This window comes from Rhinopithecus bieti, unplaced genomic scaffold (genome assembly GCF_001698545.2).
Source record: "Rhinopithecus bieti isolate Rb0 unplaced genomic scaffold, ASM169854v2 scaffold_2254, whole genome shotgun sequence".
NCBI classification, from domain to species: domain Eukaryota; kingdom Metazoa; phylum Chordata; class Mammalia; order Primates; family Cercopithecidae; genus Rhinopithecus; species Rhinopithecus bieti.
The window spans coordinates 3,159,367-3,185,328 of NW_016803982.1; the positions used below are offsets into that span (position 1 = coordinate 3,159,367).

The window sequence follows — 25,962 nt, forward strand, 5'->3', positions numbered from 1 at the left end:
AAAAAAAAAAAAAAAAATAGCAACTACTTTCATAAGTATGATGTGGCCTCACGTGGCAGTTAAAACTGGTAAATCCACTAGCAAATATCTTAAAGAACAATCTAAACACCAGTTCTGCCAAAACCGAAACTACTGTTAACTCACCCACAGTAGCATTCAGGTGAATAATACTAAATAACTCATTATCAGATAAATTCATTATCAGAATGCATTCTGCTTCAAAGAAGAAACTGTCCTCAAAACTGGGTTAATGGAGCTATAAAACGGTCTCACCAAGGTCAAAGTAAACATTAGTATACGTCATCTTGCTTCATCTCTAAAATTCCAGGTAAAGGTCTTACCCATGTATTACGACACAGAGTTTGGAAGCATCTGCTGAGTATTTCATCGTGCATTGTAACAGAGCCCAAGGGGCCTTCTGAGCACATGCCCTTCTCTGAAGACACCTGATTTAAATCTGGCTTTTTCCTGGAAGCACAGCTTTTCTTTCAAATAGACTATTTAGTCTTCAGGATCTCAGAGACCATTCCAGTCTTCAGTGTCTGCCAAAAGCCAAGCTGAACACCTAATATTTGAGAGAGATGTTCAAGACTCAAGATTCTCTGGGCTCTGCCTCTGTACTAAGCTCAAGCACCAGGAAACTATACATGTCAACTCTAGAACTTCATCATCCCACCCTTGACTTTTCAGCCAGGCCATTCTTCCCCATCTGGCTGTAGCAGATGTTGTCAGAGGCCACTCAGATCCTCTCTAGCTGCTGTGTTGACAACTAACGGCTCACACCTGCTCCCTCATCTCGACCATGTTCCTCAACTATACAGTTCTCCATCAAGCCTGAGAGCTACCCCCACCCTGCCTTGCCAAGGGCTAACACTGCATTCAAAAGGCCAGTACCAGCGCCTCAAGGTGGGACTTCATCAGTAGCACAATCTGTGCCCTAGAGCTGTTCCACCCAATATGGCAGCCATGAGTCACACTCAGATGTGCTCTAAGAGTAAACTACACACTGGATTTTGAAAACTTAGTACCCAAAAAATGTAAAAGACCTCATTAGTGAATTTTTACATTTACATATTTCAAATAATACTTTGAATATTTGAATATATTAAGTAAAACATATTAATTTCATCTTATTTTACTTTTTTTGTTTTTTTAAGAGATGGGGGTCTCACTATGTTTGCCCAGGCTGGACTGCAGTGCCTAGTCACAGGCACAACTACAGCCTATGGCAGCCTCTAACGCCTAGACTCAAATGATCTTTCCACCTCAGCCTCCTGAGTAGCTGAGACTACACATCCCTGCCACTACACCTAGCTTCATTTTACTTTTTTTTTTTGAGACAGGATCTCACTGTGTTGCCCAGGCTGAAGTGTCGTGACAGGATCATAGCTCACTGCAGCCCTGAACTCCTGCATTCAAGCAATCCTCCCACCTCAGCCTCCTGAGTAGCTGGGACTACGGATGCATGCCACCATGGCCCACTAATATTTTTATTTTTTGTAGAGATGGGGCGGCAGGGGAGGGGGGGGGTTCTCACTATTTTCCCCAGGCTTGTCTTGAACTCCTGGCCTCAAGCAATCCTCCCACCTTGGCCTCTTCACTTTATTTTTTAACATTTGAGTATTAGAAGATTTTTGTTTGTTTTTTGAGACGGAGTCTCACTTTGTCGCCAGGCTGGAGTGCAGTGGTGCCATCTCGGCTCACTGCAACCTCCACCTCCCAAGTTCAAACGATTCTCCTGCCTCGGCCTCCCCAGTAGCTGGGATTACAGGTGCCTGCCACTGAGAGGTAACAGTGTGCTAGCAGCCCTCACTCTCAGCACTTCCTCGGCCTCGGCGTCCACTCTGGCGGCACTTGAGGAGCCCTTCAGCCCGCCATGGCACTGTGGGAACCCCTCTCTGGGCTGGCTGAGGCCAGAGCCACCTCCCTCTGCTTGCAGGAAGGTGTGGAGGGAGAGGCGCGGACGGGAAACGGGGCTGCACAGGGAGCTCCCGGGCCAGTGCAAGTGGCCGGCCTGCATGGCACCACAGGCCCAGGGCAGTGAGGGGCCTAGCACCAGGGCTAGCAGCTGTGGAGGTTGCGCCCGGTCCCCCAGCAGTGCCGGCCCGCGGGCGCTGCACTCAAATTCTTGCTGGATTTAGTTGCCTCCCCATGGGGCAGGGCTAGTGACCTGCAGCCCGCCATGTCTGAGCTCCCTGCCTGCAGTGGGCTCCTGCGAGGCCCGAGCCTCCCCAACGGGCGCCGCCCCTGTTCCCTGGCACCTGGTCCCATCCACAGCCCAAGGGCTGAGGAGTGCAGGCGTGGCTCAGGACTGGCAGGCAGCTCCACCTGCAGCCAAGGTACAGGATCCACCAGGTGAAGCCAGCTGGGCTCCTGAGCCGGATGGGACTTGGAGAACTTTTATATCTAGCCCGAGGATTGTATGTGCACCAATCAGAACTCTGTATCTAGCTAATCTGGTGGGGCCTTGGAGAACTTTTCCCTCTAGCTAGAGGATCCTAAATACACCAGTCAGCACTCTGTGTCTGGCTCAGGGTTTGTAAATATACCAATCAGTACTCTGTGTCTAGCTCAAGGTTTGTAAATACACCAATTGGTACTCTGTATCTAGCTAACTCTGTATCTAGCTAACCTACTGGGGACTTGGAGAACTTTTCTGTCTAGCACTCTGTGTCTAGCTCAAGGATTGTAAACGCACCAATCAGCACGCTGTCAAAACGGACCAATCAGCTCTCTATAAAATAGACCAATCAGCTCTCTGTAAAATGGACCAATCAGCAGGATGTGGGTGGGGTCAGATAAGGGAATAAAAGCAGGCTACCTGAGCCAGCAGTGGCAACCCACTCAGGTCCCCTTTCACACTGTGGAAGCTTTGTTCTTTCGCTCTGTGTCCACGCTGTCTTTATTAGCCGTTAACACTCACCGCGAAAGTCTGCAGCTTCACTCCTAAAGCCAACGAGACCATGAACCCATCAGGAAGAAGGAACAACTCCAGATGCGCTGCCTTTATGAGCTGTAACACCACGAAGGTCTGCAGCTTCACTCCTGACAGCGAGACCACGAACCCACCAAAAGGAAGAAGCTCCAGACACATCTGAAAGTCTGAAGGAACAAACTCCAGACACACTATCTTTAAGAACTGTAACACTCACCGTTGAGGGTCTGCGGCTTCATTCTTGAAGTCAGTGAAACCAAGAACCCACCAATTCTGGACACACCACCACACCCGGCTAATGTTTGTATTTTTAGTAGAGACAGGCTTTCACCATGTTGGCCAGGATGGTCTCAATCTCTTCACCTTGTGATCCACCCGCCTCGGCCTCCCAAAGCGCTAGAATTACAGTCCTGAGCCACCCCGCCTGGCGAAGATTTTTAATGACATTTGTAGCTCACCTTATATTTCTATTGGGCAGCACTGATCTAGGGCAGTTGTTCTCAAATTTTACCATGCATCAAAATTACCTGAAAGGCTTATTAAAACACTGCTGGGCTCCATCACCAGATATTCAGACTCTGCAGCTCTGGGCTAGGGCTGGATAATTTGCATTTCTAACAATATCCGATAATGCTGCTGGTTAACACGTTGAGAAATACTGCTCTAGAGCTCCCTACAGGAACAGAATGAAGCTAGTCTCCAGCTATGAAAACAAAGATGTGTTTCAGTGTAAGTACTGTCTCACTCTTCCCTCTCAAGTCTTAACCCTCCCTGTTTCTAAGACACTAAATACTCACGAACGTGGGCAATTGGTTTTTTTTTTTTTTTTTTTTTTTTTTTTTTTTTTTTTTTTTTTTTGAGATGGCGTTTTGCTCTCGTTGTCCAGGCCGGAGTGCAATGGTGCGATTTCAGCTCACCGCAACCTCTGCCTCCCGGGTTCAAGCAATTCTCCTGTCTCAGCCTCCCGAGTAGCTGGGATTACAGGCATGTGCCACCATGTCTGGCTAATTTTGTATTTTTCGTAGAGATGGGGTTTCTCCATGTTGGTCAGGCTGGTCTCGAACTCCTGACCTCAGTTGATCCACCTGCCTTGGCTTCCCAAAGTGCTGGGATTACAGCTGTGAACCACTGCGCCCAGACCATTCTTTTATTTTTTAATTCAGATGTAATTCACATACCATAAAATTTACCCTTTTAAAAAAGTATACAACTCAGTGGCTTTTAGTATATTCACAAGGCAGGGAACCATGACGGCTACTGATTCCAGGACATTTTTATCACCCCAAAAAGACACCCCTTAACTTTGTGCAGTCACTCCCATCCCCTCTCCTCCAGGCCCTGGGCAACCACTAATCTACTTTCTGTCTTCATGGATCAGTCTATTCTGGAGACTGCATAAAAACACAATCATACAATAGCGGCCTTGTGTGTCTACCTTGAAAAGTCATTCTTAATTCTTTCCTTTCCCTATTTGTACATACCTTACAGATATTGCAGGTTCAGGTCCAATTAATTATTGTTCAAAACAATTGCTGCTCAAAAATACTAACAATCATCTGATCCTTCAGCAAATCTCATCGTTTTCCTGGTGGAGGGTGTTGCCTTGATGTTGATGGCTACTGACTGATCAGGGTTGTGGTTGCTGAAGGTTGGGATGGCTGTGGCAACTTCTTAAAACAACAGTGAAGTTTGCTGCAGTGATTTTCTCTCACAAAAAATTCTGTGTCGCATGTGATGCTGTTTGATATCATATCCACATTAGAACTTTTTCAAAATTGGAATAAATCCTCCCAAAACCTACTGCTTTATCAACTAAGTCGATGTAATATTATAACTCCTTTTTTATCACGATTACAGTGTTCACAGCCTCCTTCACCACTAGTAGATTCCGTCTCAAGACACCACTATCTTGACTGGGTGTGGTGGCTCAACACCTATAAACCCAGTGCTTTGGGAGGCCGAGGCAGGCAGATTGCTTGAGCTCAGGAGTTTGAGACAAGCCTGGGCAACATGGCAAAACCCCATTTATACAAAAAATTAAAATATATATATAGCAACGTATATATATAGCGGGGCATGGTGGCGCAAGCCTGTAATCCCAGCTATTCAGGAGGCTGGTGGGAAGATTACTTGAGCCTGGGAGGTTGAGGCTGCAGTGAGCCATGACCGTGCCACTGCATTCCAGCCTGGGTGACAGAGTGAGACCCTTCCTCAAAAAAAAAGGAACCACTTTCTTTACTCATCTATTAAGAAGCAACTTCTCATCCCTTCAAGTTTGGTCATGAGACAGCAGCAATTCCATCACATCTTCAGGCTCCACTCCAGTTCTCTTGCTATTTCCATCCCTCTACAGCTACATTCCCCACTGAAGTCCTGAATCCCTCACAGTTGGAATCTACTTCTCAAAACTCCTGTTAATGTTGATATTTTGACCCACCATGAATCATGAAGGTTCTTAATGGCATCTAGAATGGTGAATCCTTTCCAGAAAGTTTTCAATTCACTTTGCCCAGATTCATCAGAGGAATCACTCTCTACAGCAGCTATATAGACTTATGAAATACTATTTATTAAATAATACAACTTGAAAGTTGAAATTCCTCCTTGATCCATGGGCTGGAGAATGTTGTATTAGCAGGCATGAAAATAACATTAATCTACTTGTACAGCTCCATTAGAGCTCTTGGGTAACCAAGTGTATTGTGTATATGCAGCAATATTTTGAAAGGAATCTTTCTGTCCTGAGCAGTAGGTTTCAACAGTGGGCTTAAAATATTCAGTAAACTATGCTGTAAACAGATGTGCTGTCATCCAGGTTTTGCTGTTCCATTTCTAGAGCACAGGCAGAGTCAACTTTGAATAATTCTTAAGGGTCCTAGGATTTTCAAAATGGTAAATGAGCATTGGCTTCCACTTAAGTTACCAGCTGCATTAGCCCCTAACAAGAGTTGGCCTGTCCTTTGAAGCTTGCTTGCTTTTTTTTTTTTTTTTTTTTTTTTTTTTTTTAGGGATAGGGGTCTCGCTATGTTGCCCAGGCTGGACACCAACTGCTGGGCTCAAGCAATCCTCCCACCTCAGCCTCTGGAGCCAGTGCCTGGCTTCTAAACCTCAAAGGACAGCCAGGTATGATAGTGAGCACCCCAGGTGCTGTCCTTTGAGGCTCTGAAGCCAGGCACTGACTTCTCTCCAGTTCTCAAAGTACTAAATGACATATTCTTCCAATAGAAGGTTATTTCATCTACAATGAAAATCTGCTGTTTGGTGTAGCCAACCTCATGAATGATCTTTGTGAGATCTTCTGGATAATGCTGCAGCTTCTACATCAGCACTTGTTGCTTCCACATTTATGTTATGGAGATCGCTTCCTTTTTTTTTTTTTTTTTTTAGACAGAGTCTCTCTGTTACCAGGCCGGAGTGCACTGGCACGATCTTGGCTCACTGCAACCTCCACCTCCCGGGTTAAAGCAATTCTCCTGCCTCAGCCTCCCAAGTAGCTGGGACTATAGGCGCGCGCTACCACACCTGGCTAATTTTAGTATTTTTAGTAGAGACAGGGTTTCACCATGTTAGCCAGAATGGTCTCAATCTCTTGATCTTGTGATCCGCTCGCCTCGGCCTCCCAAAGTGCTGGGATTACAGGTGTGAGCCACTGCATCCGGCCTCACTTCTTTTCTTAAACCCCATGAACCAACCTCCGTTTGCTTCCAACTTTTCTTTTGCAGCATCCTCACCTCTCTCAGCCTTCGTAGAATTGAAGAGAGGGCCTTGTGCTGGATTAGGCTATGACTTAAGGAAATGTGGCTGGTTTGATCTTCTATCCAAACCACTAAAGCTTTTGCCATATCAGCAATAAAGCTGTTTCACTTTTTTTAATCAGTTGTGTGCTCACTGGAGTAGCACTTTTAATTTCCTTCCAGAACTTTTCCTTTGCATTCACAATTTGGCACAAGAGGCCCAGCTTTCAGTCTATCTTGGCTTTTGACAGGCCTTCCTCCCTAAGCTTAATGAGTTCTAGTTTTTTATTTAAAGTGACAGACGTGTGACTCTTCCTTTCACTAGAACGCTTAGAGGGTTATTAATTGGCCTACTTTCAATATTGTTGTGTCTCAGAGAATAGGGAGGCCTGAGGAGAGGGATAGACATGGGGGAATACCTGGTTGGAGAAGTCAAAACACACACAACATTTATCAATTATGTTTCTCTGCTTATATGGGCGTGGTTCACGGCACCCCAAAATATTTACAATAAGAATATTGAAGATCACTGATCACAGATCACCAAAACAGACATAGTAATAATGAAAAAGTTTAAATTATTGCAAGAATTATCAAAATGTTTCACAGAGACACAAAGTAAGTCTGTGCTACTGGAAAGATGAGACCAATACAGCTGCTCAAAGCAGGGTTGCCACAAACCTTCAATCTGTAAAAACAACAATAACAACAAAAACAGTATCTGCAGGGCCAATAAAGCCAAGATATGAGGTATGTCTGTATCTGCCTTCAAACCCTACAGCAAGATACTGGCTTTAGCTCCAAAATATATTCCAAGTCTGACCAGTTCTCACCAACTCCAGTGCTACCACTCTAGCGCAAGTTACCATCATCTCTAGCTTGGTTTTCTACAACAGCTTCCTGACTGGTCTCTCTGTTTCCACTCTTCCCACCCCAGTCCCCAATCCTACTCCCACCCCTACTAAGACATTCGCCACACAGTAGTCACAATCGTCTTTTCCAAACACAAGTTCAATGTGCTTAAATGCCTCCAGTTGGACTCTCATTATTAAATTCCAAATACAAGCCCCTAATGACTCTGTCCTGCCTACCTACTCCTCCTCCCTCATCTCCTAAGATCACCCCCTCATTCAGTTCACTCCAACCACAGCAGCCACATTCATCCCTTAATTATGCCAAATGCAATCTCCCCTCAGAGTTTTTGCCCTGGCATTCCTTGGTCTGCAGTGCTAGGCCCCCATATAGTCACATGGCTGGCTGGCTCAGTTTCCTGTCCAAATGCCACATGCTCTGAAATGTCCCCTATGGTCTCATTAGGTAACATCCCCAACTCAGCACCACTACCACTCTCTATCCCATTAACCTATCTTTTTACTTCAAGATCACTTCTCACTCTCCAAACTTTTCTATTTATATGAGCACAGTCTCCTTACTCAAATGTAACCACAATGGGAGCAGAAACATTCACGATTATGTTCCCAGCTCTAAGTAGTGTCTGACACATACGACGTGTAGGTGGATTGAATGGTAGCCCCTAAAATGATGTGTCCATGTCCTGGAACCTGTGATAAAGGGTCTTTGCCAATACAACAAAGTGAAGGACCTCGAGATGAAATCATCCTAGATCTTGTCATGGCCCTAAATCCAATAAAAAGTGTCTTTATAAAAGAATGAGAGGGAAAGATGCACAAGGAGGAGGAGGAGAAGGTAGCCATGTGAAGACAGAGGCAGAGACTGGAGTGATGCAGCCACAAGCCAAGGAATTAATGCAGCCACCAAAAGCTCAAAGAGGCAAGAAAGGATTCTCCCCTAGAGCCTTCAAAGGAAGCATGGCCCTGCTCATGCCTTGATTTCAGACTTCAGGCCTTTAGAACTGCGGGAGAATGAATTTGTTGTTTTAAGCCACGAGGTCCATGGTCATTTGTACAGCAGTTCTAGGAAACCAAGGGTTTCTTGAATAAAGAATACCAAAGAGGGCGAGCACGGTGGCTCACGTCTGTAATCCCAGCACTTTGGGAGGCCAAGGCGGGCAGATCAGTTGAGGTCAATAGTTCAAGACCAGCCAGGCCAACATGATGAAACCCCATCTCTACTAAAAATACGACAATTAGATGGGCATGGTGGCACATGCCTGTAATCCCAGCTACTCAGGAGGCTGAGGCAGGAGAATCACTTGAACCCGGGAGGCAGAGGTTGCCATGAGCCGAGATCACACCACTGCACTCCAGCCTGGGCAACATGAGACTCCATCTCAAAAACAAACAAACATAGAATGTCAAAGAGAGTATGCCACATGGATGCTGTATTAGGTTTTGTGAATGAAATCACAAATCTGTATCTTCCAACATTTTTAAAATTCACTTTTATTTTTATCTTATTAGGTTGATCCCATCAGTTCATGAGGTTTTTTCCTAACGAAAATGTCAACAGTCATTTAAAATAAACTAATTTTTGAAAGTTATGCAATATGCTTATCTTTCAAAAAATATAATTTTGCTTCAACTATTTAAGAATATTGTCAAAATAAAAGCAGTATATTTGTATAACACTTCAGCATGCTACTAAAATTATTCTCATTAAAAATCAAAGATCTTATCAAATTCTTTCACCAATCTTTTTTTTTTTTTTGAGACGGAGACTCGCTGTCACCCAGGCTGGAGTGCAGTGGCATGCTCTCAGCTCACTGCAACCTCCACCTCCCGGGTTCACGTCATTCTTCTGCCTCAGCCTCCCAAGTAGGTGGAACTACAGGCGCCCGCCACCACGCCTGGCTAATTTTTTTTGTATTTTTAGTAGAGATGGGGTTTCACCGTGTTAGCCAGGAGGGTCTCGATCTCCTGACCTCGTGATCCACCCACCTTGGCCTCCCAAAGTGCTGGGATTACAGGCAACAGACACGACGCCCGGCCCCCTTTTTTTCTTTTCTTTTTCTTTTTTTTTTTTTTGAGACAGAGTTTTGCTCTTGTTGCCCAGGCTGCAGTGCAGTGGTGCAATCTTGGCTCACTGCAACCTCCACCTCCCAGGTTCAAGCAATTCTCCTGCCTCAGCCTCCCAAGTAGCTGGGATTACAGGCATGCACCACCATGCCCAGCTAATTTTGTATTTTTAGTAGAGACAGGATTTCTCCATGTTGGTCAGGCTGGTCTCGAACTCCCGACCTCAGGTGATCCGCCCACCTCGGCCTCCCAAAGTGCTGGGATTACAGGCGGGGGGGTGGGGAGACAGGGTCTTGCTATGTCACCCAGGCTGTAGTACCTTGGTGTGATCACAGCTCACTGCAGCCTTGACCTCCTGGGCTCAAGTGATCCTCCCTCCTCAGCCTCCAAAGTACCTAGAACTACAGGCACATGCCACCATGGCCAGCTAATTTTTATTTTATTTTGTAGAGATGGGGGGGTGGGTATCACTATGATGACTAAGCTGGTCTCAAACTCCTGAGCTCAAGTAATCCTCCCACTTTGGCCTCCCAAAGGGTTGGGATTGCAGGCATGAGCTACCACACCCGACCTCATCAATCTTTTATTCCTTAGCCTCTCTGCACCTGGAACGCAGTTAGGGACTATGTTTTAATTTTTTTCTCTCCTCTGTACATGCCATAGTACCTGGAACTTAGAAAATGCTCCACAAACACTTTTTGAGTAAAGAGCTAGATCTCTAGACAAGTGAATGAATGAATGCTAACTACTTCTTGAAATTTCTTTCCTAGGTTTGGTAACACTACACTACATTGGCTCCTCTCAAACCATACCTCTAACTCCTCTTGTCTCTTCTTCCTTCTTCCAAATCCTAATTTAGGGTTGTAAGATGAAGCATTTATTCAATTAAATATTAACTGCCTCACTATATCCTTCAGGGTTCACAGATTCTAACTCTAACTTTAGCCTCGTACCCCCGGCTGTAAAGCCAGCCACTGATACCCTCCGTCTTCCCAGCACCTCAGCATGGCTCCTGTGGGCGTCTAACTCCAGATACCTACAATGAAACACCATGTTTCCAGCCCCACCAAAAAGATGTTTCTTCCCAAATTCCTTTTTCATCCTGGTTCTCCCACCTACATTTTCTAAAGTTTGGAATCATTTAAACAAATCCTTTTCCCTGACTCTTCATCAAAAATGTCACCATCTTTTCCTCTTATTTAGAAAAGGACTAGAGCAGTTTTTACCTCTGTTCTGAACCTCTCAGGAACAGAATAAAATCCAAATGGCAGATGTATAAATACATAAATGTCTATAAACATTTTTTTACACCAGAAACTAGTTTCTGTAATAATCTCAGAAATTTGTTTTCCCAAATGATTTGTTAGAAATTTATCAGCATGTTGGAAAGATTAACCTCCAGGCAATTCTAAAGCATTCAGATAAGCCTAAATATTCTTTTCCATATTTACTGATTACAAAAGAAAATAATGGATTTCAAGTAACATAGGGCTTAAACATTCAAATTTCATGAACGCATCACACAATGAGACCATGATGCAAATGAGACAATTTGTAACTAGAAAAGCAAGCCGATGTGGGTGGATTGCTTGAGTTCAGGAGTTTGAGACCAGCCTGGGCAACACAGCAAAACCCCATCTCTACAAAAAATTAAAATTAAAATTAAAAAATAGCCAGGTGTGGTCGTAGGTGCCTGTGGTCCCACCCACTTGGGAGGCTGAGATGGGAGGATGGCTTGAGCCCAGGAGGCAGAGGCTGTAGTAGGCCAAGATCATGCCACTGCACTCCAGCCTGGTCAACAGCGCCAGACCCCGTCCGAAAAAAAAAAGGAAGAAAGAAAAGAAAGCCTTTGGAATTATATTACCTAAGGTTCAAATTCTACTTCAGCCAATTGTGCTTTTAAGCAACTACTTAACTGCCCTGAGCTGTGTTTCCTCTACTATAAAATTGGGATTTTTTACCTAGTTGGTACAAGGATAAAAGATATTATATGAAAAAATCACAGAGTCGGGCTTGGTGGCTCATGCCTGTAATTCCCAGCACTTTGGGAGGCCAAAGCAGGCAGATCACGAGGTCAAAAGATCGAGGTGGCCAACATGGTGAAACCCCCTCTCTACTAAAATACAAAAAAAAATTAGCCGGGGGTGGTGGCGCACGCCTGTAGTCCCAGCTACTTGGGAGGCTGAGGCAAGGGAATCGCTTTAACCCAGGAGGTGGAGGTTGCAGTGAGCCGAGATCGCGCCACTGCACTCCAGCCTGGCAACAGAGCGAGACTCCATCTCAGAAAAAAAGAAGAGCAAAGGAAAATCACACAAGGCATATAAGAGTTCAATAAAAACTATAGCAATTACCATAAAACCAACATCCTAGAGCCACTGAAAACATTAACGCAGAAGAAAAAACTAGGCATTGAAATAGAATGTGTTTAAAAAGCTGATACACAAAACAAATAAGACTAAAAGGTGAACTCCACACATACCCTAAAAATAAATAAACTCTGTCAACTGGCTAAAAGAATGGTCAGAATTCTCTAGATTAGAACCTAGAGTTAGCTGGCTGCTTTCCAACCAACCAAAAGGTTTGCAGAGGTGGAGGGAGGGATGGGAGGGGTTAAAATCTTCAAAAGATTCAGCTTCAAACAGACTCAGTAGAGCATATTTCAAGTTCATAGAAGAGAAGCACAGAGAGAAGCTAAGCAGCAGCTCAAGTTCCCCTAGAGTGATAGTGAACTTCAGAGATGCTTCCCATCCCAAGGAGGAATTCTTTACTGACACAAACATAATGCTACTCTATTGTTACACATTCAGCACCTATTGTGTCAAACATTGTACTAAGAACACAGAAATAGACAAGATGCAGTCTCTGCCAACACATTAAAAGGAAAAAACCAGGTAAGAAACATCAAAGCTTATGTATTACACAGTGAGTGTATAACAACTGTACAACAGTAAGTACAGTAACAGCCTTCCTCTCAGCCTCTCCAATCTAAAATGTCAGTGTCATCCCTCCCACCTCCAACATCAATGTCTTCCCACTGCTCTAAGACAAACACCAAACCTCATAATATGATCTATAAGAGACAGCATGGTCTGACTCCTGCCAACTTCTCCAGCACCATCTACTCTCTGCATCAGAGCCTCTGTAGGCTTTTTTCAGTTCTTCTAACCTGTCATTCCCTCTGGCCGCAGGACCTTTGCACACACTGTTCTCTTACATATAACATTCATCTCCTCTGTTTGTTAGAGAAGGTCACTTCATCCTTCAAAACTTGTCTCAATTTTCAATTCCAAAGGAAAACACTCCCTTACTGTAAGTAGTATAGTATGATTAAGAGCACAGGTTCTGGACTTCTAAATCCTGTTTGCCACTTATTGGCACTATAGCTTCGAGTGAGTCACATTAACACTTAGTGCTTCACTTTCATCTTCTGTAAATGGGGGACATACGACTGTTGTGAGATTGAATAAATTAGTTTAAGCAAAGCAACAGAACAGTATCTAGGACACAGAACTCAAAATCTTGGCTTGGTCAAATCCCTCTATTTTATTTTCTTATAGCACCAGGGCATCTCCCCTAATACCATTGTACACTTATTACACTCTCCCTACTAGAGTAAAATTTCTAAGAAAGCAGAAACCATATTCATTCCCCAGAAGTGGAAGACAGGAGATATTCAGTAAACATTTGTTGAAAAAATAGCTACAAGGACAAAGCTGACGCCCAAGAGACCTGTCCAGTATACAAAGCCTCATATACCTGACTCCAAAGCCCACACTTTCTACCATATTAAGTAAGCTGCCTCCTACGTAAATACCTAAGTCTTACAGCTGCAATTGAAGTGGCCAACAAAAACGAACAGAATGATAAAGATTAAAGAACACTAAACTGTATGGGAACACAGAGATCAGTGAAAGTCCGCACGCTGAATACAAAACAAACATAGGCGCCACTCACTTCCATGTCAATAAGCTCCAGCTCTCATACTGCCCACCCGGGGCTCGGTTTCCTCCTCTTTAAAGAGTAGGATGGGGCCGCGCGCGGTGGCTCAAGCCTGTAATCCCAGCACTTTGGGAGGCCGAGACGGGCGGATCACCAGGTCAGGAGATCGAGACCATCCTGGCTAACACGGTGAAACCCCGTCTCTACTAAAAAATACAAAAAAAAAAACTAGCCGGGCGAGGTGGCGGGCGCCTGTAGTCCCAGCTACTCGGGAGGCTGAGGCAGGAGAATGGCGTAAACCCGGGAAGCGGAGCTTGCAGTGAGCTGAGAGCCGGCCACTGCACTCCAGCCTGGGCCACAGAGCGAGACTCCGTCTCAAAAAAAAAAAAAAAAAAAAAAAAAGAGTAAGATGGGGCAGGTTCGTCTCTAAAGTGTCTTCAAAGTCTCAACTTCAATGACTATAAATCAAGTTATGTGGGCCGGGCGCGGTGGCTCAAGCCTGTAATCCCAGCACTTTGGGAGGCCGAGATGGGCGGATCACGAGGTCAGGAGATCGAGACCATCCTGGCTAACACATTGAAACCCTGTCTCTACTAAAAAAAAAAAAATACAAAAAACTAGCCGGGCGACGTGGCGGGCGCCTGTAGTGCCAGCTACTCGGGAGGCTGAGGCAGGAGAATGGCGTAAACCCGGGAGGCGGAGCTTGCAGTGAGCTGAGATCCGGCCACTGCACTCCAGCCTGGGCGACAGAGCCAGACTCCGTCTCAAAAAAACAAAAAACAAACAAACAAAAAATCAAGTTATGTGGCAATGTTTTAATAATTATTTTTTAAAAGTAAGTTTAACAAGCACACTGAACCAGCTGACAGATGGTTTTCAGGGGACCTTCGTTGCAAAGAATGTGTTCAGGTGCCTCAACAAACCTTATAAAGTAGGTTAAGTGGTCTGTGCCCCAGAATTAACGACAGACTTGATGTTGACGGGAGAAAGAGTTCAGAAGCACACACAAGCACTCCAACCTGTGAGTCAATCTGCCATCATGACAGCCTAGGTATACAGAACAGTCATGAAATGTGTTTAGAACAGTACCAAAATCAGGCTCACCACTACCTCGAAAAGGAAAGTAAGTTCAAGAGATGCATTTGGTACACAGTAGACTGGGGTGTCATACAATTAAAACAGGCTTTCAAATGCAACGTAAAATCTATTAGCAGTCCTAATATGGTGCAGTACTTCAAAAGATAAGATCAACTCACAACCTTAACTCTACCTGAACAACAGTTGACAGTGTCCCTTCAAAAATGCTGGAAAGAGGTCAGAGAACACGGAAACTATAACGACACCTAAAAACACACCCTGGAAAGCTTAAGACAAAGCCACTGCCGCGGGGCCCTGGAAGCGGACCTCGGGCAAGGCAGGAATATGCCTCCCCAAGGCCATCAGCCGCCTCGGAGGGCGTGCGGGCACCCAACTGCCTCTGCCCTAGGCCTCTCTGCTCCGCAGGATCCCCGAGAGGAACAGCTGCAACGAGGGATGCCTCCTGAGCCCGCTGCCACGCGAACTGCGGGTGGGAGGAGAGCGAGGGGTGCAGCTGAGGCGGAACCGGGACGCTGGGGCAGCCGGACCCAGCCAGCGCTCTCCCGGCGCCACCCACCCAGAGGCGGCACGGCTGGAAGCCCGGTGAAGCCCGGACCCGCGAAGGCCCCGTCGCTCCTCACCTTCAGGGTCCGCAGCACCGAGCTCAACATCAGCTGCTGCGGCGGCCACCGCCCACGCCGTCCGGCAGCGACCAGCGCTGCTGTCCCGACCCAGAGCCCCGCCATTGTTGTCCCCGCAGATCGCCCCTCCGTTGACCTCTCACCAGCCGGAGAGAGGCGGAGAAGAGGAGCGCCTGGGCTTCGACAAATCACGAGCCAGAAATCCGATGCCCCACCCCCTAACTTGAGGGAAGGGGAGCGTGAGTGGTCGGCCAGATCCGCCGGATCCGGCAGACTGGAGACGCGCTAGGACCCGGAAGGCTAGTGGGCTGGCGGCGTGTCAGGTCCCTGGCTGAGCTGGGGGCCACTGGCCAGAGCCGACCCCAGGAGTGAGAGAGGCAGGGACACGCGTGAGTTCCGGCGACCTGCAGCGGGCAAACCCCGTACCTTCCCAGCATCCGCTCAGCAACTCACGTGCATCCAGGCCGGTTAATGTCAGTGAGTCACCTCCTCGCCCTGGCCACCCTGGAGTCCTGAGAATCCGAAGTTCCAGACAAATGCCCAAACTACATTCCTGCCTGTTTGAAAGCGTAAATTGCAAAGCACAAATCCAGGTAAAGTTTTGAACGACTGGGATAACACATGAAAAGTTCTAGGTCTGGAAATCAGAGATCCGAGCTCAAGTCCTACCTCTGCCACTTAATATCTGCGCGTGAGAGAAATTAGCCACAACTAGAGTCAGTCTTTGTTGCTTGCAATCAGAAACCCTTGTTAGTACAACTACTGGCCAGGCGCGGTGACTTACGCCTGTAATCCCAGCACCTTGGGAGGCCGAGGCGGGAGGATAACCTGAGGTCAGGAGTTGGAGACCAGCCCGGCCAACGTGCTGAAACCCCGTCTCTACTAAAAATACAAAAACTAGCTGGGCGTGGTGGCGCACTCCTGTAATCCCAGTTACTCGAGAGGAGGCTGAGACATGAGAATTGCTTGAACCCGGGAGGTGGAGGTTGCAGTGAGCCGAATCATGCCACCACACTCCAGCCTGGGTGACAAAGCAAACTCCGTTTCGAGAAATAAAATAAAAATTAGTACAACTATTAAGGGCCGGGCCTTGTGCAAGAGCCTCAGATTCCCTCTTACTTTAGACTTTACAAGAATCTTAATGGAGTATATATTATTTCCATTTGGAGAAACTGAAGCTGTAGCAGGGTAAAGTCACTCAGCGAGTAAAAGGTCAAACTAGGGTTTGAACCCACATCTGGCTGCCTTGAGGGACTGGGCTCGTGTTTTGCTATATTAGGGAAATTTTAAAATATATACAAAAGAGCAAATAGTACTATGATCACCCAGATACCCATTACACCGCACCAACGAATCAACATTTTGTCAATCTTGTTTCATCTATTCCCCTTTATATTTTTTGCAGGAATATTTAAAAGCAAATCTAAGACATCAGACCATCTCACCTATAAACACATCAGTATTAGGGGTTCCGCTCTTAACTACTTTGCATCTCCTGCAGAGTCGCCTTGAGAGAGTTACAAAGCTAGGAATGACCTAGAGTACGCTACAGCATGGTAAATGCCAAAAGAGAGAGAAATAAAATGGGGATATCAGAAAGGTGACATTTAGTGGAATTTTAAACTGTAAGTATGGACTTTTGTGACAAAATGAAAAGGATTATCAATTTCACAGGACTTCTCTCTTATGTACCTCAGTCTTCATTCATTTTCTTCCTGGGAAACCTGCTTTTCTTTTTTCTTTTTTTGTTTTTGTCTTTTCCCCATGTTTTACCCTTTGAGTTCGTTTTCCTTGGGCCCTATTTGCTTTCCGTGTAGGAGTTCTTTTTGTGAAAGGCGCTTGTAGCGGAAACTGCTTCTCATACTATCCATTCTCCATGCGTTACTTTAATAAGAGTGCTCCTATCGGCCGGGCGCGGTGGCTCACGCCTGTCATCCCAGCACTTTGGGAGGCCGAGACGGGCGGATCACGAGGTCAGGAGATCGAGACCATCCTGGCGAACACGGTGAAACCCCGTCTCTACTAAAATACAAAACTAGCCGGGCGAGGTGGCGGGTGCCTGTAGTCCCCAGCTACTCGGGAGGCTGAGGCAGGAGAATGGCGTAAACCCGGGAGGGGGGGCTTGCAGTGAGCTGAGATCTGGCCACTGCACTCCAGTCCGGGCACCAGAGTGAGACCCCCCCCAAAAAAAAAAAAAAAAATAAGAGTGCTCCTGAGATCTAGCTGGGTACATGGCCACCCAGCGAAAGGCTGCAATAGCCAGCCTCCCTTACAACAAGGGGTAGCGCCATGACTAAGGTCTGGAATGTACGGATTCTTCCCTCCATGCCTTCTTCTTTCTTACCTAAATAAAGATCTACATTTCCCAACTCCCACTGCAGCAAGGGTGCTTACCAAGATTTGGTTACTAAGTTTTGGCCAATAGGACATAAGGACAAGTGACATAGACAACTTTTGCGTTATGCCTTTAAAGGGAAAGGCATGCCTTCCACTTTCCCTTCTCCTCTTTCCAGTTTGCCAGAATGTGGACACAACAGTGGAGGTAAAGTTGTCATCTCAGATGATAAGAAGGAAGTTAGGTGATCCAGAAGGCAAAACAATATACCAGGAGCCTTGAGGTGCCTGATTCTGTGGAGCTGCCATGTCAACCCTGGAACGCTTTGTTCCAATTTTTATGCAAGCAAGTAAAATACTGTATCTTGTTAAGTTACTGCATTGTGTGTGTTTGTTTTGCCTTTGTTACAGCAGCTACATGTGTATCCTAAATGATAGAGCACTGATATTTATCTTTGCCTTTTCCATTTAAAGTTATAGATTGTGGGCCAGGCACGGTGGCTCACGCCTGTAATCCCAGCACTTTGGGAAGCCAAGGCGGGCGGATCACGAGGTCAGGAGATCAAGACCATCCTGGCTAACATGGTGAAACCCCGTCTCTGCTAAAAATACAAAAAAAAATTAGCCAGGCGTGGTGGCCAGTGCCTGTAGTCCCAGCTCCTCGAGAGGCTGAGGCAGAATGGTGTGAACCCGGGAGGCAGAGCTTGCAGTGAGCCAAGATCACGCCACTGCACTCCAGCCCGGGCGACAGCGAAACTCCGTCTCAAAAGAGATAAATAAATAAATAATTTTTTAAATTCAAAAATAAAAATAAAGTTATAGATTGTGACTGGGCGCAGTGGCTCATGCCTGTAATCCCAACAGTTTGGGAGGCCAAGGCAGGCCTCTCAAACCTAAGCATATAAGTATGTGACAAGAATTCCTTCTCAAAGAATTCAACAGTGGAAGACATCCAGGGCAGTGACTAGCAAACTTTCTCTAAAGGGACATATTTTCAGGCTTGGAGCACCACAGACATCTGTTGCGTGTTTGTTCTTTAGCAACTCTTTAATCATGTAAAAAAAAAAAAAAGAAAATTGTAGTTTTGCAGGCCTTATAAAAACAGAGGACTGACCAGATTTGCCCAAGGGTTACTCTGCTCTGGAGTAACACTACGCTAAGTGTGATCCCGGAAACAGTGCCAATCTGCCAACTCTCTGTGATGATTCTGTGATTAAATAAGAACATCTATCTTCTGACTATTTCTTAGGGCTATAATAAGAGAAATGCTACTCTCATTTTCTGTAGTTATTCCAGCAGGGACCAATAACTGACACTTTGAGGTTTGCTACTGGCCTGCAGAAACAGTTTGCATCATGCTGCCGTCAAAGACATGTGTCGTGTTTTATGGGCATCCACCATCATCTGAAAACCTTTCTCATGTTGGGAAATTTCCCATGTGATGAGTTCTTCCAGAGACACGGCCAGAAACTTGCTTTGTCCTCCTTACTTGGAGTTTGGGTGCAGGCAGCGGACCTAGCTGCACTCATAGCTGTGTCTGAAAGAAGAGCAGTGTGGTGAAGCAGTTGCTACACAGAGTCCGTTTCCTAGTGAGGGCAGCAGTGGAGGCTTCCAGCTGTTAGGAGCACCAGTGACAGAGCTTCTGGCATCAAGTACCCACTGCAGAGTCCATGCCAAGCCCTGAAGACCGTGAGGTCTTTGCTGTGGACTTGGAGGAGCAATGGGGTATTTTTTCCTGGCTGTGTAACTTACAGATTGATTCTTAGGCCCTTTGAAGATCTTGTGCATTAATGTTCTTAATTTATTTATTTTTGAGACAGGGTCTTGCTCTGTCACCCATGCTGGAGTGCAGTGGCACGATCTCAGCTCACCGTACCCTCAACCTTCCTGACTCACGTGATCCTCCCATTTCAGCCCCCCAAGTAGCTGGGACTACAGGCATGCACCAACACACCTAATTTTTGTAATTTTTGTAGAGACAGACTTTGCCATATTGGCCAGGCTGGTCTTGAACTCCTGGACTCAAGCAATCCACTGGCTCAGCCTCCCAAAGTACTGGCATTACAGGCACGAGCCACCATATCCAGCCAAGTGAATTTTTTTTTTTTTTTTTTGAGGCGGAGTCTCGCTCTGTGGCCCGGACTGGAGTGCAGTGGCCAGATCTCAGCTCACTGCAAGCTCCGCCTCCCGGGTTTATGCCGTTCTCCTGCCTCAGCCTCCCGAGTAGCTGGGACTACAGGCGCCCGCCACCTCGCCCGGCTAGTTTTTGTATTTTTAGTAGAGACGGGGTTTCACCGTGTTAGCCAGGATGGGCTCGATCTTCTGACCTCGTGATCCGCCCATCTCGGCCTCCCAAAGTGCTGGGATTACAGGCTTGAGCCACCGCGCCCGGCCTCAAGTGAATGTTCTTTAATAAATTCCATTCATATTGGCCGGGCAGGAGAAGATCGAGACCACGGTGAAACCCCGTCTCTACTAAAAATACAAAAAATTAGCCGGGCGTGGTTGTGGGCGCCTGTAGTCCCAGCTACTCGGGAGGCTGAGGCAGGAGAATGGCGAGAATCTGGGAGGCGGGAGAATGGCGAGAATCCGGAAGGCAGAGCTTGCAGTGAGCCGAGATCGCACCACTGCACTCCAGCCTGGGCGACAGAGCGAGACTCCGTCCCAAAAAAAAAATAAAATTTAAAAAAAAATAAATTACATTCGTATTTAAACTAGCTAGATTCCTCTTGTTTGCTGATACATATGCCTACAAATGAATGATATTAGCTTGCTACCCTAAATTATAAATGGTAAACATATATTATTACAAATGACCAGAGAGCTCTCTTCATTCAATAATAATTTATTAGGCCAGGGGCAGTGGCTCACACCTGTAATCCCAGCATTTGGGAGGCGGAGGCTGGTGGATCACCTGAGGTCAGGAGTTCGAGACCAGCCTGACCAACATGGAGAAATCCCGTCTCTACTAAAAATACAAAATTAGCAGGGCATGGTGGTGCATGCCTGTAATCCCAGCTACTCAGGAGGGTGAGGCAGGAAAATCACTTCAACTCAGGAGGCACAGGTTGTGGTGACCTGAGATCGCACGTTGCACTCCAGCCTGGGCAACAAAAGCAAAACTCCGTCTCAAAAGAAAAAAAAAAGAATTTATTGAGTTATTTTGTTGCAGTTAGTGTGATAGAAATACAAAAGTTTGGTCCCTTTTCTCCAAGAGTTTAAAATGTATCCTAAGAGTCCGAAGTAGCATCCTGAAAACAAATGATAAGCATTAAGTTGTGCGCCACTCTACGCAAGCCCACTTCTAAACAGCCCATGGAACGCCTACCATGCCCATAACTTTTTCTCAGTATAGCAGCCACAGGAGATGCCTTAAGCTTTAAGTAGCCATTCTTTGTGTCAAGTAACATTCTCATTCTGGCAACAATTTATTGGCCCGAGAATTTGAACCCAACAATCATGGGGAACAATCTTGGGGAAATTCTTGAATATGATTGAGTCCCCTGGCATCTCTGTGTAACATTTCTTCTCACAGGAACAAGTCAGTAGTAGTTTATGAACACTGATCTTAAGCAAAATATGCCAAGATTCCCCTAACTCATATCTGCATTGAGAGAACAAGTAACATTTGTAAATACTGTTATTTAGGAACGTTTATCGTTAATCTACACTTATTAGAAAGAGTAAGCAAGCAAAAGGATAAACTTGATTATTTGTATCCTAAAAGATTAAAAGAGCTACAAATAATGTATTTCTGGCTCAGATGAAAAGGAGGAGTAGGCTGGGCATGGTGGCTCACACCTGTAATCCCAGCACTTTGGAAGTCCAAGGCAGGCAGATCACCTGAGGTCAGGAGTTTGAGAGCAGCCTGGCCAACATGGTGAAAACCCATCTCTACTGAAAATACAAAAATTAGCCAGGTATAGTGACACATGCCTATAATCCCAGCTACTGAGGAGTCTGAGGCACAAGAATCGCCTGAACCTGGGAGCCTGGGAGGCAGAGGTTACAGTGAGCCTAGATCACGCCACTGCACTCCAGCCTTGGTGGCAGAGTGAGACTCTTGTCTCAAAAAAAAGAGCCAGGTGCAGTGGCTTATGCCTGTAGTCCCAGCACTTTGGGAGGCCACAGCGGGTGGATCACCTGAAGTCAGGAGTTCAAGACCAGCATGGCCAACATGGTGAAACCCCATTACTACTAAAATACAAAAATTAGCCAGGCATGATGGCAGGTGCCTGTAATCCCAGCTACTCAGGAAGCTGAGACAGGAGAATCGCTTGAACCCGGGAGACGGTGGTTGCAGTGAGCCGAGATCATGCCACTGCACTCCAGGCTGGGCAGCTGAGCGAGACTCAGTCTCAAAAATAAATAAATAAATAAATAAGTAAATGAAGGAGGAGTAGACAAAATACTAATTATTAATGTTTATTGAATGCTTACTCTATTCCAGAAACTGGCCATTCTAAGTGACCTGAATGTATTCTTAATCCTCACAGTTCTGTAAGATGGGTACTATTATTATCTCCTCTTACAGATGAGCTGGTTAAACAATTTGCTGAAGGCAAACAGCTAGTAAGTGACAGGGCAGGGATAATGAACCTAGGCAGTGGGCGTTCAGAGCACATATACTCCACTATGCTAAACCACCTCTCTTCAGGTGGCTGCAATTGCAGCTTTTAATATTTTTTCTCAAAAGAAAAAAAAAAAAAAAGACTTGAGGTTAGAATGGAAAAGTGTCAGGAATTAATGGACCTCATTGGCAGGTACACAGTTATTACATTATTCTAAGTTTCTCTGTATATTTCAATCACAATATTAACACAATTTAAGTAAAAGTAAAAATTACGCTGTTTAGCAGAAACAAAGTAATCAGTATGTACATATGAGTCAGGGAAGACTTTTACAGAATAGGAGACACTTGTGCTGGATCTTAAAAAGTAGTCAAAAGATAGGCCAGGTGAGGTGGTTCACACCTGTAATCCCAGTACTTTGGGAGGTCGAGGTGGGAGGACCCCGTGAGCCCAAAAGTTCTAGACCAGACTTGGTAACAAAAGGAGACCCCTTGTCTCTACAAATAAAAAATTTAGCCAAGGATGATGGTACACACCTGTAGTCCCAGCGACTTGAGAGGCTGAGATGGGAGGATTACTTGAGCCCAGTAGATAGGGGCTGCAGTGAACTATGATCACACCACCTGCACTCCTGCCCAGGCAACAGAGCGAGACCTTGTTTCAAAGCAAGCAAACAAACAAACAAAAACAAAGATAGATAAATGGACATTCTGGGTGAAAAGAGAATGCCACGTGCCACATAGCAAGACGTGAAGCTAGCCACATGCATTCCCAAGTTACAAATGGTACCACGTGAGTGGAGAAAATATTAGAGACAAGTCTTCAGGAATAGGCAAGGGCCAGGTCCTAAAGAAAGTGAATACTGTTCTAAAGAGTTTGGAGTTTTTATCTAAGAGGCCAGAGATTACACTGAGGCAAAAGTGGGGCCACATGTGGCACAAAGCTATGTTCAGTGTGTGTGGACGTGTATGTGCAAATTTGAATTAGTTAACTACATATATATCCAAAATATGGCAGCTTTCACATAAAATTTTAAGTTTTCTACTTCTCATGAGAAATCAAAATATTTAACAATACAGGGATACAGTATAATAACTATTTAGATAGCATTTACACTGTATAAGGGCAGCTCACTTTGCCACATCCTGTGCTTTACTCTGATGTAGACACTTGGGGTTTTTGTAGTTTTTTGTTTTTTGTTTTTTTTGAGACTGAGTCTCTCTCTGTTGCCCAGGCTGGAGTGCAGTGGCACCATCTCGACTCACTGCAACCTCCACCTCCCAGGTTCAAGTGATTCTCCTGCCTCAGCCTCTCGAGTAGCTGGGATTATAGGCACGTGCCACCAAGCCCAGCTAATTTTTGTATTTTTAGTACAGACGGAGTTTCACCATGTTGACCAGGCTGGTCTCGAACTCTTGAACTCAGGTGATCTGCCCTCCTCGGCCTCCCAAAGTGCTGGGATTACAAGCATGAGCCACCACGCCATCTGACATTTGTATTTTTTATCCCTGTTCATTCTTTTTGTTTTTTCGGGGGACGAAGTTTCTCTCTTATCACCCAGGCTGGAGTGCAGTGGCGTGATCCCAGCTCACTGCAACCTCCACCTCCCGGGTTCAAGTGACTCTCCTGCCTCAGCCTCCCAAGTAGCTGGGATTACAGTGCATGGCACCACGCCTGGCTAATTTTTGTATTTTTAGTCAAGATAGGGTTTTGCCATTTTGGCCAGGCTGGTCTTGAACTTCTGACTTCAGAAGATTCATCTGCCTCGGCCTCCCAAAGTGCTGGGATTACAGGCATGAGCCACCACACCTGGCCCTAATTGTGTCATTTCTGTTATATTCATTAGCTAACATCTTGTAAAGAAGAAACTTTTCTTTTTTACTCTCCCATCTGTCTCTGTCTGTCACATGCGCGCACACACACACACACCACTGTGGCCTCGGCGCGTTATTTGCTCAATGAGTAACATTCTTTCCATTATTCAGAATTTCCCAAATCTCAAGTAATATAGAAAGGACAAACAGAATTCTCAGACTCTAGTTGAATTTTCAGAAACGCTTGAACTTCCTTGACCCAAACTATTGCCTTTTCTCTTAATGACAGTGAAGTCAACTCCATAGGTAGCCCATTAACTCTCAAAATCCTGGCCTCAGTGTTCCTCCTCTCTTGGCCTTCCAAAGTGTTGGGATTACAAGCGTGAGCCACAGTGCTTGGCCTAGCCCATTGACTCTCAGCCTATTAACTGATACTCAGTTATCTTATCTGCCTGGGAATGTTGCTCCCATTATAGACTCTGTCTTATTATAAGCTGATATAGCCAATATTGCATATGACTGGGGTGATACACTTGGTTTTGTAAAAACTGAGGTAAAATAGGCATAACAAAATTTAGCATTTTAACCATCTTTCAGTGTATGGTCCAGTGGCATTAAGTACATTCACACTGTTGTGCCATTATCACCACTATCCATCCCAAACATTTTTCATCTTGCAAAACTGAAACTCTATCCATTAAACACTAACCCCTCATTTTCCTCCTTCCCCCAGCCTCTTGCAACCACCATCTACTTTCTCTCACTATGAATATGGCTACTCTAGGTACTTCACATAAGTGGAATTGATACACTCCTATCAACAAGTATTTGTTTTATCAAGAAACATGAACACCTTTTCAAAAACATCCTTCAAAACAATCCCAGGCCAGGAACAGTAGCTCACACCTATAATCCCCACACTTTGGGAGACTGAAGCAAGAGAACCACTTGAGGCCAGAAGTTTGAGACCAACCTGAGCAACATAGCAAGACATGATGTGTACAAAAAATTTTTAAAAAACAAAAAATTAGTAGGGCATGGTGACATGCACCTGTAGTCCCAGCAACTGGGGAGGCTGAGATGGGAGGATCACTTGAGGCTGGAAGTTTGAGTACTGTGATCCTGCTACAGTGCTATGATCCTGCTACTGCACTCTGCACTCCAGCCTGGGCACCAGAGCAAAACCCCATCTAAAAAAACAAAAACCAAAAACCATTCACAGCTTAAAATGTAGGGGCTTCCTCTGCTGAAGGACACATCAGAAAAAGACTGCCCTTTACCTCAATGGAAAGGACCTTGTAGGCACTAATTAACAAACACCACAGCAATTGAACTCTAGGGTACTGATCCTTGCATCCTTTCTTTCTTCTTTTTAAGACAGGGCCTTTGTCACTCAGGTTGGAGTGCAGCGATGCAATCATAGCTCACTGTAAGCTCAAATGCCCTGGTTCAAATGATCCACCTCAGCCTCCAAGTAGCTGGGACTACAGGCATGTGCCACCACACCCAGCTAATTTTTTTTTTTTTTTTTTTTTTTTTTTAGAGATGGGGTCTTGCCATGTTGCCCAGGCTGGTCTCAGACACCTGCCCGCAAGTCCTCAAGACATCCTCCCACCTCAGCATCCCAAAGTGCTGGGATTACAGTCATGAGCCGCTGCACCCAGCTATATCCCTGTTTCTTGAGGAAGGATAAATTAGCCATTCTTGAATCAGGAAGACATTGCTACCAGAGACCTCAACTGGAGAATACTGAGGAATCCTCCAGAAGTGGAAAACTGCCAGAAAGGGACAACATCCACTGAAGACCATAGGAACAAGATAATTACTGCATGAAGACAGCCCAAGACCTGAGGACCGTAGAAGATAAGGAGCTGGAGCTATGTGTTTGTCACACTTCAATCTGCATGCAGCCTTTTCATACTTTTTCTAGATATTTTCTTTCATCTTTTTTGGTTTATGGTGTGCTTTGTTGACAGACAGC

At 45.5% G+C, this 25,962-nt stretch overlaps 1 protein-coding gene across 1 annotated transcript in view; it reads right to left on the bottom strand.

The window, feature by feature from the left end:
* Positions 1–15,468, bottom strand: part of PCCA (propionyl-CoA carboxylase subunit alpha) — a 478,959-nt gene extending 463,491 nt beyond the window's left edge. Inside the window, exon 1 of the mRNA XM_017861220.1 lies at positions 15,263–15,468. Coding sequence (XP_017716709.1) covers positions 15,263–15,367 — 105 coding nt within the window. The 5' untranslated portion in view covers positions 15,368–15,468. The remainder of the gene's footprint in view (positions 1–15,262) is intronic.
* Between the last annotated feature and the right edge of the window lie 10,494 nt (positions 15,469–25,962).